This window comes from Armigeres subalbatus, chromosome 2, assembly GCF_024139115.2.
Source record: "Armigeres subalbatus isolate Guangzhou_Male chromosome 2, GZ_Asu_2, whole genome shotgun sequence".
Classification (NCBI taxonomy): Eukaryota; Metazoa; Arthropoda; class Insecta; order Diptera; family Culicidae; genus Armigeres; species Armigeres subalbatus.
The window spans coordinates 362,843,495-362,859,849 of NC_085140.1; the positions used below are offsets into that span (position 1 = coordinate 362,843,495).

The 16,355-nt window shown below is 40.7% G+C and overlaps 1 protein-coding gene across 2 annotated transcripts in view; it reads right to left on the reverse strand.

Annotated features, from left to right (window-relative positions):
• Nucleotides 1-16,355, reverse strand: part of LOC134213004 (myosin-VIIa-like) — a 48,686-nt gene that overhangs the window by 21,754 nt on the left and 10,577 nt on the right. For both annotated transcript variants that reach the window (XM_062691450.1, XM_062691449.1), the window contains exons 2-7: nucleotides 8,628-8,765; nucleotides 8,437-8,559; nucleotides 7,765-8,367; nucleotides 6,666-7,178; nucleotides 6,093-6,608; nucleotides 5,163-6,032 (exon numbers count right to left, since the gene is read on the reverse strand). In XM_062691450.1, the coding sequence (XP_062547434.1) occupies nucleotides 5,163-6,032; nucleotides 6,093-6,608; nucleotides 6,666-7,178; nucleotides 7,765-8,367; nucleotides 8,437-8,559; nucleotides 8,628-8,765 (2,763 nt within the window). The remainder of the gene's footprint in view (nucleotides 1-5,162; nucleotides 6,033-6,092; nucleotides 6,609-6,665; nucleotides 7,179-7,764; nucleotides 8,368-8,436; nucleotides 8,560-8,627; nucleotides 8,766-16,355) is intronic.

The following is a 16,355-nucleotide window of genomic DNA, read 5'->3' on the forward strand; positions in this document are numbered from 1 at the left end:
ATGCAGCGATTGACCTCACATTTTTTTCTGAAATATTGAGCAAAACCGTGAATCTGTGCGTTGCCAAACGATTGCCTAAACGACTCACCTTATCGTTCCCGAGATCGTTCCGTCATCAATGATGTGCATCTTGATTTCCCGCAATGTCGTCAGATTTGCATTGTTTTTACCAGATTCGGTAGGAACATGCAATAGCAAATTTTCGTCGCTCATTTTAGAATTTCTAATAAAAAATCAGGCCGCAATTTAATATCACTTGGAACAGAACTCTATTTTTTACTCTATAAGCAATGAATGATCATCGCCGGCTGCCAGTTACTTTTATTTTTGTCGTCTGTGTTACCAGAAATCCGAAATATGAAAGTTTGTTTGACAGTTTTATAAATTTTGTTTTGAGTGATTTCACTGTAAAAATGACAATTTTACACTGAGCAAAAAACTATCAAATCAAACATTTTACTTTCAAATTAAACATTTTAGCATTTAAAAATACTAAATTTTGCAAACTTTCAAAATAAAATTAGAAAACGTGGAAATCACAACTTTTTTTTGCTCTGTGTAGTGGACGTCTCATTTCTCACTTTTCAAATGATTTATTCTGCCAAATGTCGTATTCTTCCAAATGTCCTATTTGGTCTGATGATGTCGATTGTTTTCGATGTACTTTTCGGTGATTTATTTAGCGTTTCAGTCTGGTTTTTGAATGAAAAATAACTATATGTTTTCTTCTTCCAACGTTTCGATCCTCATTGGATCTTTTTCAAGGATTCAAAAATGATTAAAATAAAAACTCCGGCTAAAAAATTTAAAAATTGCCAATAAAGAAATCAGGGTATGAGCAATAAATACATATAAAATTTCCACAAATAAAACTAAATTTCCATAAACAATTAAGAATGTTTCACAAAACCAAAATAAATAAACACTTTTAAAAGCAAAAAATGCAATTATAAAAGAAGAATTTTTCATAAAAAAATAAAAAGCAATAAAAAAATAGGAAAACTTTCATAAAGAAATACAAATTGTTTATGGAAATTTTGTTTTATTTGTGGAAATTTTATATTTATTTATTGCTGATACCCCAAAAGACTTTCGGCCAAATGGAATATTCGGCCAACCAACATTCGGCTTAGTGGCGTTCGGCCAAATGGCATTCGGCCGAACGGTATTCGGCCAAACGACCTATCCCCTTCTGCTGCCAGTCAACTGCTGTTACAAAGTGTCAGATGCAGCCAGCAGCGTTTTGTGTGAAAGTATCCTATATGAAGTATTTCGATTTTTATTTCTTTATTGGCGATTTCCTAATTGTTAATGAAAAATTTATAATTTCTTATGGAAATTTTATTTTGCTGCTATTCGAAAATATTGTCTTTTTTCCGTCAAGCATAGTTTTATAACTTTCAACCGTCAATTTAGTAAACGCGAAAAATATCCCAAATGACCACCACATCTGACACTGTTCACAGTTATACTAAATGTCCATTATGCATGCCATATTACCGTTATGCCAAATGGCCTTTATGACAAATGGTCAGCGCCGTAGCGTGTGGTTGGCTATGGGTTCTTCTTCTTCTTATTGGCATTACATTCCCACACTGGGACAGAGCCGCCTCGCAGCTTAGTGTTCATTAAGCACTTTCACAGTTATTATTTGCGAGGTTTCTAAGCCAAGTTACCATTTTTTGCATTCGTATATCATGAGGCTAACACGATGATACTTTTATGCCCAGGGAAGTCGAGACAATTTCCAATCCGAAAATTGCCTAGAGCGGCACCGGGAATCGAACCCAGCCACCCTCAGCATGGTCTTGCTTTGTAGCCGTGCGTCTTACCGCACGGCTAAGGAGGATCCTAAGGGTCTAAGGAGGTGGCTATGGGTAATGATCACACATTACTCTCCAATTCACTGGTTCAAAGTAATTCAGTTTCAAGCGATTAGATGATTTCCTCAGTAATCAAAGATTCTGTTATCAACCGTTTGACTAGTATTAAGAGAGCCCCTTCCCGTATATAATTGCGATACAGGTATCAGAACGGCAGCTCAGGAGCACGTTTCCCTCAATTTAGGAGATTTGTGCCATCGCCTTAAGAGCCCCGCACGTAGGATACGTTTGCGTTGCGTTTGACACGTTTTCCATGGGAAATGTGCGGGGCTCTTTAACTGTCTTTTTCATCATTTATTTGACGGATAAGGAAGTAAAAACAAAACGATAAGCACATGAAATGCAAATGGAAAGGAGCATGAACCTGGCTTCTAGGGAGGAAGCCTTAGAAGGGAAGTTTTCAAAACGCTACAGTCGAAACACAGAGTAGACTGTAAAAAACGTATGAACGGAAGAAGTGATAGAGAGTTTGTGTGAATTTGAGACAAACATACAAACTATTTAAGATCCGAAAACGATCGCATTTGATCCAGTGATATTTCCGATTTCATTAAACCAGAGACTTGTATGATTTCAATGGTAAAAGACAAGGCGAAAACGTTTAATATTCGATGAGCATTGATAATATGTGTTTGATTTTTCCTCTTGGTTTTATATAAACTATAAACGTTTAAAGCTTAAGTTTTAAATAACGAGGATGAATATTTGGAATGACATCACTTTTCTAACAGCATACTGAATACAAGAATGCAGTTACCTTGATACGACTAGGTCTAATCATTATTCCGACCACTAATTCACTACAGAGTTGAAATTAATTAAGACTTTCCATTCTTGAAACCACCGACCAAACAACTCTAGGGTTGATTTTTTCACAATCATTAGGGAGTTTCTGAAGGTAATCCAATCCACTTCAAAAGGGTTTTTTATTTATCTAGGTCCAATATAGCTTCAAGCTCGACCAGCTTATATTTTATTGGCTTAACTAGATCCACTAGGGCGTAAATTTACTAAAAGTAAGTGCTTCGTCCAGGGTGGGACGACCCTACGTTGTGTTCTTTTTTAACGGTGATTCTCCGGGCGACGAATAAGAAAACTACTTCTTGACTTGACGGTTGATTTATTGCCTCCGAGAGGCAGCGTGCCTACTCGGAGGTTACTATGAACACTGTACAAAACATGAATTTGAGAGTCGCCTTTTATAGGCGACTCTTAGTACGGAATTTTACATTAACATTTATTAGGGACGTGTGCACAACATTCAAATTTAAATCTAATTAGATTTGCAGCGCGCCAAATGCTACGTATATAACGCAAGCAATTGGCGCGAAGCAAGTGAACAAAAAGATCACACATTTGAACAGCAACCTGCACGCTTTCTGCTCGCTTGCCACGCTGCGATGAAGCGATGTGTGATCGAACAGGAAGTTTGGAATGTTTTGTCGAGAATCCGCGAACTACTAATTCATATTATTTTTATTCGCGTAGATTTATTGAATTCAAAAATTTGTAAAAATTTCAACGGATTTCTAGGAATTTTAGTATGGACAAGAAATGCTTACTTCCTACCTCTAGCTTGAGGAATTCATAAAGCAAATTCTACACCACGTAATACACCCAGGTTTTTTTTACACGGTTTGGTTTTAGTCATTTAAGACCTTCAACGTCAATGAAACAACGAAAAAATAACAAAAAATTAAAGAAAATTCAGGTGGTATTTAAAAAGCTGTGAAAGTTCGGGTTAACCGAGAAATTAAAGAATTCCGTGTAAAAAAAACCTGGGTGTACATTGATTTTAAATCTCACTGATTTTAACGCGCTATTTGTTTTGAACATCTGCAAGATAGTAGGGGGCGCCAAAAAAGTTTCGCCAAGGGCGCCGGGAGGCCACGCTACGGCTCTGCTAATGGTCATATGCCAAATGGTGTTCTGCCGTATGACTTTATGCCAAATGGCCCGCCCTTAAAATTCATAGGATTTCCTGTGGAACTTCATTGTCTTTGTGTGAAAATTCAAAAAAAAATTTGGTGAAAATCAAATAATTTCCCGTGGAAAATCAAACAATCAATCCTGGAAAATCAATCAATTTCCCGTGGAAATTCAAAAAATTTCCGGTACACATTTAACGAATTTCTCGTGGAAATTCTTTGAATGTTCAAAGAATCGTTCGTGGAAATTGTAAGAATTTCATGTTGAAATTCATAAATCTTCCCGTGAAAATTGATAGAATTTTCAAATTCATAGAAGTTCCCGTGGAAATTCATAGCTCGCATTAAGCACTTCCGGAAGGAGCAAAATTCGTACATCCTAATTCTTTGTATCGGATGTGGATTCAAAATGAACAATTTCCCACATGGTTTATTTTTATCACAATATTTATTTCTTCATAACGAAGGACTATTTCTAAAATACTATGAAAATACATAAAGAAACAAAGAATGATTTCTACATGATACATATTGAAGTAATCATAAAAATACCATGCGAATGAATGAATAATTAATGGGTTCATTTATGAATTTATAAGTTTATGATGTGTTCCTAGATAAGTAGTTTAAACTTATCCACGTGTGCAGCCAGCTTACCTGTGTGTCTTCCCTGTGTATTTGTTTCTGTACATTCGTATGTGAGATGGTGCTGATATGCGATTAAATGACATAAAGAAATTAAAAATTTATCAAACCAAGCCTTTCATTAGACCGCTCCTCTGTCGGAACTCTGTCAATCAGCAGTCATCTATTCATCATTCATCGTAATGGTATTTACGAGTGACATGACAGCCCGATCGAATATGTGTGCCAGTCCGATAAGATTTGCCACCCCCGTCTACGCACGCACGATATCGCGATTAAGGTCCGGTTAGTAGCGATTGAAACGCGATACGAGCTACATCGGCTCGGAATCTACGGATCGACCTACTTGATAATTGTGATTTGCAAATTGGCATTGGTCTGAACAATTTTTTTTCTCTTTAAGTCATGATGTGAAATAAATAACATTTCAGAATGAACATAATTGCCAGTTTGTTTTATTTACAGTTTTGTTTTAGAACTTGTACTGTGACTGATACAGGATAGGATGTTTTCATTTTATTAAGAAGAAGAGTTGATTGAGTGTAGATTGTGTAGAGAGTGAGATTTGTGATTCGAATCCCTGTTTGTTTAGCATTGATCATAATCGAGACGATTCATAATAATTTACAGGACGAGACAATAGTTTAGTAGGAATGATTTTTTTGTTGCGACTTTTATCTTCAAAATATTTCAACATTTTGCTTACGGCAAACGATCTCTTAGGGACCGGTTCTGGGCTCGTAGTGTCGTTGAGAAAATTGAAAACATCATCAACCACTTTATTGTTTTCTTCGACGTCGATTGTCTGATACGGTTGAGCCATCTCTACGGGTTTTCGCATTTCTGCCTCCGTGGCCAATTCCTGATTCAGCTCGTCTACGCGCAACCAATAGTTGTGCTCTGCATCCTCTCTCCAGCGCTTATTTCCAGACTGCTTGAATTGTATTTCTTCTTTCCGTCTCAAAGCTAACAGCTCGTTCATACGTTGAGCTTTGTAAGTAATTTTATCCCTTAGATTTTTACGACTCAGGTACCCACGACAATGTGCTTGCAGATGAATAATGGCTTCCCGAAGTCTACCAAATTTGTACGTCAACTCACGAGATTTTACTACTGCTTGAAGTCTTCGGTAACCTTTTACGATTATCAAGTAGTTCGATCGGTATCCACGCGCTCTCCAATGTTTTTGTATTGTGATAGCAGCCCAACGATATCTACGAATGTACTTGAAGAATAGTACGCGACGGAAAGCTCTCTGAATTAGCACAACGTAGTACAGATACACTCGGGAACGCTCTGATTCTAACAACGCATCGTGACTTTCTTTAAGGAATATTTTGGATCTACCAAATTGGTAGTCGTCAGGAATCCCAGACAAAACTTGCGCACAGATTTGTTTGGATGCTGTAATACAGTCTACTTTGTGGGCTGGACCAATGTTTTTGCCTAAATGTCGATATCGTTCAACAAATTCTGAATAGCTGTGTCGTATAGCGAATCCAGCTTTTCTGATTTTGGCAGTTTCCATCATTCCAGAATACCTCAGTTGCCTTACACACAGTGCATTGTCGATTATCTGTAGAAAAAAAATAAAAACAAATTATTACTGGGGCTCATCCCAGCATTTGCTGCTTACCTTTGGTTTCTTCAACTCATTCGGTTTGATGCAACGGATGAAGTATGGATGACATGCAGAAAGTGTTCTCATCAGAGCTTCCAGAGAATTTCGGAACTGTAGCGATAACGTTATAGATCTCTTCGAAGTGTCTAAAGTATCATCCGAACTGAATAAATTCAGCAAGAACTCGTTACTACTTTTCGTTATCAATTCTTTCAAATCTGGACTGAAAGTATCACGATTCTTTTCAAGGAACCCAATTACACTGTAGAATACCGTCCCAGCAAAGTGCTGTACTCCGAACGACGGTACATTATCGTATTTCGGCTTCAGATAGATTCTTTTGGACCCGTGGGTAGCATGTAACTTAGAAAGCATTGTAACATCCGTCCCTTTTGGAAAGCGAGTTTCCTCGTCTATCAAGGCCATGATGTGCAGCGTTTTCATACCGATCATGTCCAACACATCTTGATTGTCAATAAATTCGATGTTGGTCCAGTTAATGCCTTCACGAGTATATTCTGCTTGCTCCATCTGAAAACAAACGATTTATCAATTCAATGTCACTGAAAACTAAAAAGCGTAACTTACTTTAAAAATATGTTTCACAAAAAATTGCTGTAGATTTTCATTCGCGAAATTAATGCACAACTGCTCAAAGCTGTTCGTCTCAAACTGCTCAAATCCAAAGATGTCCAGGACGCCTATACAAATGCGCGTCTTCGGTGACGATTTAAAAATGGCACTGTTAATCTTATCGACAATCATGACGAATATTTTTCCGTATATGGCCTTTACAAACGCATCCCGAGCTTCTAGTGCCTGCTCCTTGGAAATGTGTGAAACTACACGCTCGCCTTGAGCAATGCGGGTTCTTCTTGTCAGCGATTGCACCAAAGCGTTCTTTGCCACACCCAACAGGGTGCTGATTCTAGTCACATTCACGTTGTCGTTCACCTCGACGGCATCCATATTCTGCACAGTCGTGGCCTTGTACTTCACGTTGCCCAGATGCAGGATTGCCGCCAGCAAACTCAATACCGACCAAATGTCACGATCACTAAACGATAGCATTTTCATAGCGGCTCGTACATCAGCAAATTCCTGGAAAATTTAATGCAAAAATATTTGGTTAAAAGAAAATTAAAAGTTGATTAGTGAAAATCTATGTCTCAGCCTGATCAAATTTTTCATTGATTTGTTTAATCTAGCTTCATTGCTAATTGTTCAGCGAAACAATAATTTGATCTTCAAAAGTTTGAAGAGAATATAAACTTTGAATAGAATATATGATATTGATGCGGACGACAATATCAGCACAGACAAACAGACGTAACACTGATGAAATTTCCATCGTCCATGCTCTAAACGGTCGTTTTAAATTACACTGATTACTTGTTTCACACATAGAGGCGCGCACATCGTTTACCTTTCAATTTGACATCTCACACTAGCTTCGTCTGTTGACAATGTCGTACTAAACATCGTTTCGTGCAACATGTACGCGAGATGGTGATAAAGTAACTGGGCTATGAATTTTTCAGGAAATTGTTCTAGCTGTTACGTCTGTTTGTCTGTGATATCAGTTTATGAAACTTTGTTAGCTAGGTAGCATATTTATAGCGTAAGGATGGTATTTGGATAAGTTACAACAATCTTGAGTTCCTAATACCAAAGAAATATAACTTACGCCAGCATCGCTTCGTCCATCGCAAGTCAACGTTTGGCCTCGTGTCAAATAGTAATACTTTGAAGCATCCTCTAACTCTAGCAGCTTCTTCTCCTCTTTGTTTAATCCTGCCAACATGGAATAGAATATATGATAATTCCTCTCGCCCTTGTTCTGGTTCACAATTCTTGACTTTTCCAGCAAGTACTGATCGATCTTTGCTCCGCCGATAACTCCTTCCTTATTGAAATGCACATCGATGTATTTTCCGAACCGAGACGAGTTATCGTTGCGGACAGTCTTCGCATTTCCGAACGCCTCCAAAATTGGGTTCGACTCGATGATCTGTTGTTCAATCCATGAATGCTTTCCACTTGTAGCAGCCAAATATTGCAAAATCAGTTTAGTACTCTCGGTTTTCCCAGCCCCAGATTCCCCACTAATCACAATGCATTGATCCCTTTCGTCCCGACGCATCTCTTGGTATGCGCTATCACCAATCGCGAAGATATGCGGTGGGAGGTCTCCAATTTTCTTTTCTCTATACAGATTGATTTCGTTGAACGTGTATATCGGTAGAATTTCGTACGGATTAATCGCCACCAGCATGCTACCGGTGTATGTCTGCGAAAATAATAACAATTGAGTCACATTAAGCTGAAAACCCAATTCTCGAACCAATCAGCAACTTACGTAGATTTGTTTTTGACGATAGCGCACAATTAGATTTCGAAGAATGGCATACTCCTGCAGGTCACCCAGCGTTATCATATCATCTACCGTCCTTTGCGACGTTACATGGATCGGTTTGATGATCTATCATAGGGAAAAAAATACATTTTTACAAATGCAAAATCAATCTTTCACAGACTATATCAACCTACATCACTATCAGTGACCCAGACTTCTTGACCATCGTCATCCACAATTAGTGTTTTCCCGGAATGAGTGCGAAGTACTCGCCCGGCATACGGAATCTCGAATTCATCGTGGTTTTTCGGTGCCAACCACACCCATTCACCCTGTAACGAATTAAAAATAGGAAAGAGAGTAATTAAAATACATATTTATTTTACTACAATTCTTGAACTGTTTGTATAAAAATCTCTATATATAAAAATGAGTTTGTTTTTCTTTGAGACATTATAACTTACGAATGGTTGGACCGATTTGATTTTCCTTTGAGGCATTATAACTTACGAACGGTTGGACCGATTTGAACGGTTTCCCCACTAATCGATTTGTCTTAAAATCTGCTGTGTTTATATGTACAAATAATTTAGAATTTTTACGGGGAAAGTTGAAAATTAAAAAAAAATACAATATAAGGGCGAGTTGGGTACAAAAAATGATCTATAGTGCGGCGTCGCAATGAAGTTAAAGATTGACAGAAAAATAATACAACCCCGAGCAACGTCGAGTACGTTCAACTAGTTTATATTATTTTTTGTGCGTTTTCAGCATAGAGTTTTTCATTATTCTGCTAAATAGTTCAAAGAATACTACACTTTAAGACTAATCATGAGCGTTTCTTGTCGGTAACCACCATCGCCATGCTCCGTTGCAACAAGCTGAGAAGCGCAGTTGGTAACCGTAAGAAGGCTTGTCAGTTGTTAACGCTTAAAGAGTGTATTTGCCGAGTCAGGCATTTGAGATCGCGGGCATGGTCATCGAAGGGAGTATAACCACCGAAGAAACCCTTCATGGCTTTGGTTAGTTCAAAAACCGTTATCTTCGTTCCGGCCCGATACTGGATTACAATCAAATGCATTCGCTGCCGCAAGAGAGAGAAAAAGGCTTACTTGCCTTACACGCTGCCTTTTGCGTGACCTTTTCGGGGCTGCATTGCCTGACTTTGCGGTAGCTGGCAATAAGCCTCGATGTGCATCGTGCGGATAGAAACATGCGAAGTGTCTGGACCGAAATGCGCTTATTGCAATGAAGGCCCTATGCGTGCTCTCATCGCTTAATCCATGTACATACATCGGCGAGAATACCAGAAGTGGTCTCTTCAACAGCGTTCTCGTCAAAGCTACGCCGAGATGATTGAAAAGGCCGCTTCTCCTGTTGAAGAAGGAAAAATCTACTCTCCTCTGCCTGTTGACGATCAAGCTTCCGACTTTGAAGTTAGCGATGAGGTGTTGTTTTCAAAGCATCAATGAGAAAGCGAGGAAAGCAAAGTCAAAGGCCCTCGAAGGGCTTCGTGGCCGTGCGGTTAGCGACGTCAATCGTCTAGTCGCATGTGCTGTGGAGTGTGGGATCGATTCCCACCCCGGTTAGGATAAAAATGACCGTAAAGCGAAAATTTCTCCACTTATCCACTGGGTGTTGAGTAAATGTCCTGTCCGTTGTCTTATGCTAGATGTTAAGTGTTCAGTCTGTGTGACCTCTGATCGAAGGGGTCGAAGAAGTTGATTCTTTCTCTATAAGAAACCTCGTAAAACTGCCTCTCAGTGTTTTTCAAGTCAACATAATAAAATCAAAGGAAGGTGGAAATGTTCCTAAACTCTAGGATTTTCTCCAGAAAGAACAGGACTTTCCGCTTTTCTGGAGCATCTAAAATACCTGATGTCCCTACCTCTTCGATTTATTCCTCAGCTACTGAGCATCAGAAGCATTATCAGAGTGTTCTAATGTTCCCGTTCGCTCGCATCGTGAAATTCATCCTCAACTTCTTTGGTAGGAACATTTCCACCTTCTTTTGATTTTACCAGGTTCACTTCTGACTAAGTGAAAATCATAGTCAAATCAGTTCTCCCTCTTACAGTGTTGAACTTAATGTAGCTTTAAAAAAATACCTCAATAAATTTTAAAAAAAAGTTCTTCTTTTGATACCTCTACTGCCGTGCATCGCATATTTATCCCATATGAATAGGAAACCCAGCAAAGATGGGACAGATATGCGATTCACGGCTAACGAAGAGAGAGAGCCGCCGCAACCGGGGACATTCGCCTCCTCTACGATATTTCACGACGCTTAATTGGGGCGAAGATGAATGTAACGATGCCTGTGGAAGACGCGAATGACCAGTTATTGACCAGCTGAAACACTGGTTCGAGCACTTCGAACAACTTTTTCAAGTGCCAGCCAGGCCATCACCACCTCGGCATGATCTGCCTAGGATCCGACGTATATACGCGTCAATACCGAAGCTCCATCACTGCTAGAGATTCAAACAGTCATCCAAAGCATGAAATCGAATAAAGCCCCAGGGGTCGACCGCATATCCGCCGAGATGCTCAAAGCTGACCCCATGACATCCGCTCAACTACTGTATCGTTTATTTCGTAATATCTGGGACACCGCAACTTTCCCGGTCGACTGGATGCAAGGTATCTTAGTGAAGGTGCCCAAAAAGAGTGACCTGACTGTATGCGATAACTGGCGAGGCATTATGTTGCTGTGTACCGTTCTCAAAGTTCTACGCAAAATTATCCTAGCCCGGATTCAGGAGAAGATCGATGTGACTCTCTGGCGGCAGCAGGCCGGACTCCGTGCCGGAAAATCCTGTGTGGACCATATTGTCACGTTCCGTATCATTCTGGAGCAGGTCAATGAATTCCAAAAGTCCCTTTACTTGGTATTCATTGACTACGAAAAAGCTTTCGACCGTCTCAATCACGAGAATACGAGGCCTTCTCGTGTAGAGCGCTGCACAATGGGGTCTTGTCCGACCCTATCCGGATCGTAGCTGGTGTGAGGCAAGGATGTATTTTATCACCGTTACTGTTCCTCATCGTAATCGACGAGATTCTTGTAGATGCGATTGATCGTGAACCAAACCGCGGGCTGTTATGGCAGCCTATAACCATGGAGCACCTAAACGACTTCGAATTGGCTGATGACGTTGCACTCCTCGCGCTACGGCGCTCTGATATGCAGAGTAAGCTCAACGACCTTGCCGAGTGCTCTTCTTCGGCAGGTTTAGTCATCAACGTCAACAAAACCAAATCGTTGGATGTAAACACGGTGACTCCTTCCCAAACACCAGCCCAAACACGGTGACACCAGCCCAAACACGGTGACTCCTTCCAGTTTCACAGTAGTCGGGCAACCAGTGGAGAATGTTGATAGCTTCCAATATCTTGGTAGCCAGGTGGCGTCAGACGGCGGTACCAAGAAATAAAGCAAGAGCTACCTTTGCGAGTTCAAGAAATATCTGGAAAAACAGGCAGGTAAGTGAACGCACCAAAATACGAATTTTCAACTCTAACGTGAAATCTGTGCTGTTATACGCTAGCGAAACAGGTTGCGTATCAGTGGAGAACACTAAACGGCTGCAGGTGTTCATCAACAGATGCCTGCGGTATATAATTCGGGCCTGGCGGTCTCACAACTGGATCTCAAATAACGAGCTCCATCATCGTTGTCACCAGAGGCCGATAGCAGCAGAAATTCGGGATCGGATGTGGGGCTGGGTCGGCCACACTCTACGTAGGGGCGGAAACGAAATCTGTAAACAAGCATTAGACTGGAACCCAGCGGGACATCGCAGCAAAGGCAGACCCAGAGGCTCTTGGCGGCGAAGTCTCAATAAAGAAATAAAAGAAGTCGACCGAAATCTAACCTGGCAACAGGTTAAAGCGATAGCTGGGCAACGCTCAGGATGGAGATCTTTCAACCAGCCCTTTGCACCACCGAAGGTGTAAAGGATAAGTAAAGTAAAAATTGTTAACAAAGTCAAATAAGCTAATAGAATCTCGGTTCTACAGTGGAAATATAGATATAGTAACTGTGGAACTGTCGAACCATTCTTTTCAAATTAGATATTTTCAAAGTTTAAGGCTTTAAATGCGATGGTTTTGATTTGTGTGAAACATGCCAAATGGATGTGAACATTAATCCGTCGCATGTGAGGTGACTATTCGTGATGAAGACCTAAGTATTCCCTCGATATATCTTCCTCCGGGTACTGCGATATCTTCCACGCATTTGCTCGGTTATGCCCGAGCCATGGTTGCTTTTGGGAGATTTCAACTCTCACAGATCATGTTGTGGGAAACTGTTCGACGACAACCGTTTATCTTTGATATACGACCTCTGTGATGACTTCAACATGACCATTCTTAACACTGGAGAAGTTACACGAGTGGCACCTTATACCACTTACCAATACCACTTATGAAGGAATTTCTGGAAGAGCTTCTGGAAGAGTTCCTAGAGAATCTTCCGTAGGAGTTCCTGGAGGATCTTCCGGAGGAGTTCCTGGAGGATATTCTGGAAAATGTTACGATAAACTTCCGGAAGCATTCCTGGCGGATTTTCCGGAGGATTACCTGGAGGAACATCTAGAAGAATTCCTGGAAGAAAGAATTCCTGTAGGAACTTCCGGAAGAATTCCTGGACGAATCCGGAAGCTACTCCATACTCAGGGAGATTATTCAGGAATTTCCTCCATGGCTTTCTCAGTCTACTGGCAAGGAGGAATTCCTGGAGGAACTTCTGGAGGTATTCCTGTAGGATCTTCTTCTTCTTCTTATTGGCATTACGTCCCCACACTGGGACAGAGCCGCCTCGCAGCTTAGTGTTCATTAAGCACTTCCACAGTTATTAACTGCGAGGTTTCTAAGCCAGGTTACCATTTTTGCATTCGTATATCATGAGGCTAACACGATGATACTTTTATGCCCAGGGAAGTGGAGAAAATTTCCAATCCGAAAATTGCCTAGACCGGCACCGGGAATCGAACCCATCCACCCTTAGCATGGTCTTGCTTTGTATTCCTGTAGGATGTTCTCCTTCAGAAGTTTCTCCGGAAAATCCTCCAATTCCCTCGGAAGTTCCTCCAGGAACTCCTGAGGATTTTTTTCCCGTCCAGGAATTCCTTCAGAAGTTTCTAAGGGAAGGATCTTCCGGAGGATTACCAGGAGGAACTTCCGGAGGAACTACTGGAGGAACTTCCGAAGGAATTCCTGCAAGAACTTCCTGAAGAATTCCAGAAGGAGTTTCCGGAGCTATTCTTGCAATAGGAAATTTCGAAATTTAGGAATTCCCGGAGGAACATCCAAAGGAATTCCTGGGGGAACTAACGAAGGAATTCCAGGAGGAACTTTCGAAGGAATTCCTGGAGTATCTTCTGGAAGAGATCCCGGAGGAATTCATGGAGGAACTTCCAGAGGAATTCTTGGAAGAATTTCGGGAGAAATTCCTGTAGGAACTTCTGAAGGAATTACTGTAGGAACTTCCTTGAGGAATTCCCAGAGAAGCTTCCGAAATAATTTCCGGAGGATCTTTTGAAGGAATTCATGAAGAAATTTCTGCAGGAATTTTTGGAGGAACTTCCGAAGGAATTCATGAAGGAAATTCCGGATGAATTCCTGCAGCAATTCTGGAAGGATTGCTGCAGGAATCTCCGGAAGAATTCTTCGAGAAACCTCCGGGAGCATTTCTGGGGTAACTCATAGAAGAATTTCGGGAGGAGCATCCAGAAGATCTTCAGAAAGACTTTCTGGAGGAGCATCCGGACGAATTTCAGAAGAAATTCCTAGAGGAACTTACGAAAGAAATCTTCTAAAAACTTCCGTTATAGTAGGGTAGCTGTACCAGTTTTGGTCATGTTCCTAATTTGGCCAGTTACTCGCATAACTCCGAAAATGAAGCAATTTCTAATGGTTTTATTAGCTCTAACAGGAGATATATCCGTAATACTTCTACGCTATTGAAACTGATCGATATTTTTTGAAAACTACCGCTACACTTACCCTAATGAATTTCCAGAAATTTTCAAGAATTTAAAGAAGTCTCCGAGAACTCGGAGCAAATCTATCAAGACCAAGAAATTCTCCGTGATCCATAGAAATAAAAATAAATATCAAATACTCCTCGTGAAACTCTGAATAATCTGAAAAAATCATAACTAATTTTCAATTGATTATTTATTAATAATTAATTACTGGCAAGGAAAATGCTGTGTACCATTGGTACTTCGCGTACCTGAACGAATAAAATAGACCCCATTTCGCGGTCCTTAGCCTCTTACCCAGCAACTCCTATCCCTACCCCCCTTGGCGCTGGCCGGGATACGAGCAACTTTAGGAAAGATCGGGTAACCAACCCCGGCGGGAGCCCTTGTCGTATGCTGACAGGGAAGGAGGGATTTGCTCCTCTCCGGAAGTGCAAATCTGATCGAGCGTCTGTTCTCCATGTTCCCTCTAAGACCCGGGACGAACGGATTTTTTTCAAATGGCTCGCATTCAGCACCTGATCGTCGGAATTCCTCGCGGTTTCGTTTGTGCTCAATGGGAATAGCTATATTTTTGCTCTGATACATTTTCAAATAAAATTTTGTTCAGGTTCGAGTTATTGCTAAAATAAGTGTGCGCGGGGTGTTTTTCTATAATTCAAACATCTCTTCAATATTCTGGACGTGTTCATGCCCAAAATTTATCAAATCACCCATCAAACCAACCCAAAAGATATTTGTAAAGATTTTAGTCGATTCCGATGTTTTCACCATTTGAGTAGGGCAGGATTGACTGAATTCAGGGCCGCATTCAGGGGTTACAATGGTAGAGTATGGGCTAAAAATTCAATTACAATGAAATTTGCATGAGCATGCGGCTGCACAAATTTAAAAATCAGGAGTTTTAAATATTTAATTTTCAATTGAAATTCACTTTCTGAAATTCTTATCAGGGCCGGATTTAGGGGTCGAAATGGGGGTGACCAGGGGCCATATCACCAATTGCAATGAAACTGGGCATGCGACTGCTCAAACTTCATGAAAACACATCAGGAGCTCAAAGAATTCTGTTTGAATTTGAAATTGACCTTCTGTAATTTTGACCAGGGCCGGCTTGAGGGGTCCAAAGAGCAAGGGCCATATCACCAAAAGCAATGGAACTGGGCATGCGACTGCTCAAACACCATGGAAACACATCAGGAGCTCAAAGAAATCTGTTTCAAATGGAAATTGATCTTCTGAAATTTCAACCAGGGCCGGATTTAGGAGTGAAAATGGGGAAGGCAGGGGCCATATCACCAATTACAATGAAACAGGGCATGCGACTGCTCAAACTTCATGAAAACAAATCAGCATTTCAAAGAACTCTGTTTGAATTTGAAATTGACTTTCTGAAATTTCAACCAGGGCCGGATTCAGGGGTGAAAATATGGAGAGCGGGCTGCTCAAACATCATGAAAACACATCAGGAGCTCAAAGTATTCTGATTGAACTTGAAACTGCTCTGATACAAATTTCAGCAATTTCTCCGGAAAATACTACAGGAATTCCTCTAGAAGTTCCTCCGGGAATTCCTCCAAAAGTTCCTCCAGGAATTTCTCCGGAAATTCCTCCAGGAATTTCTCCGGAAGTTCCTCCAAGAATTCCTCCGGAAGTTCCTCCAGGAATTTCTCCGGAAGTTCCTCCAGGAATTCCTCCGGAAGTTCCTCCAGGAATTCCTCCGGAAGTTCCTCCAGCAATTCCTCCGGAAAGTCTTTCAGGAAATCCTCCGGAAAATCCTCCAAGAATTTCTGCCGAAGTTCCTCCGGAAGTTCCTTCAGAAATTCCTTCGGAAATCCCTCCAGGAATTCATTCGGAAATTCCTCCAGGAATTCATTCGGAAGTTCCTCCAGGAAATCTTATAGAAGTTCCTCCGGGAATTCCTCTGGA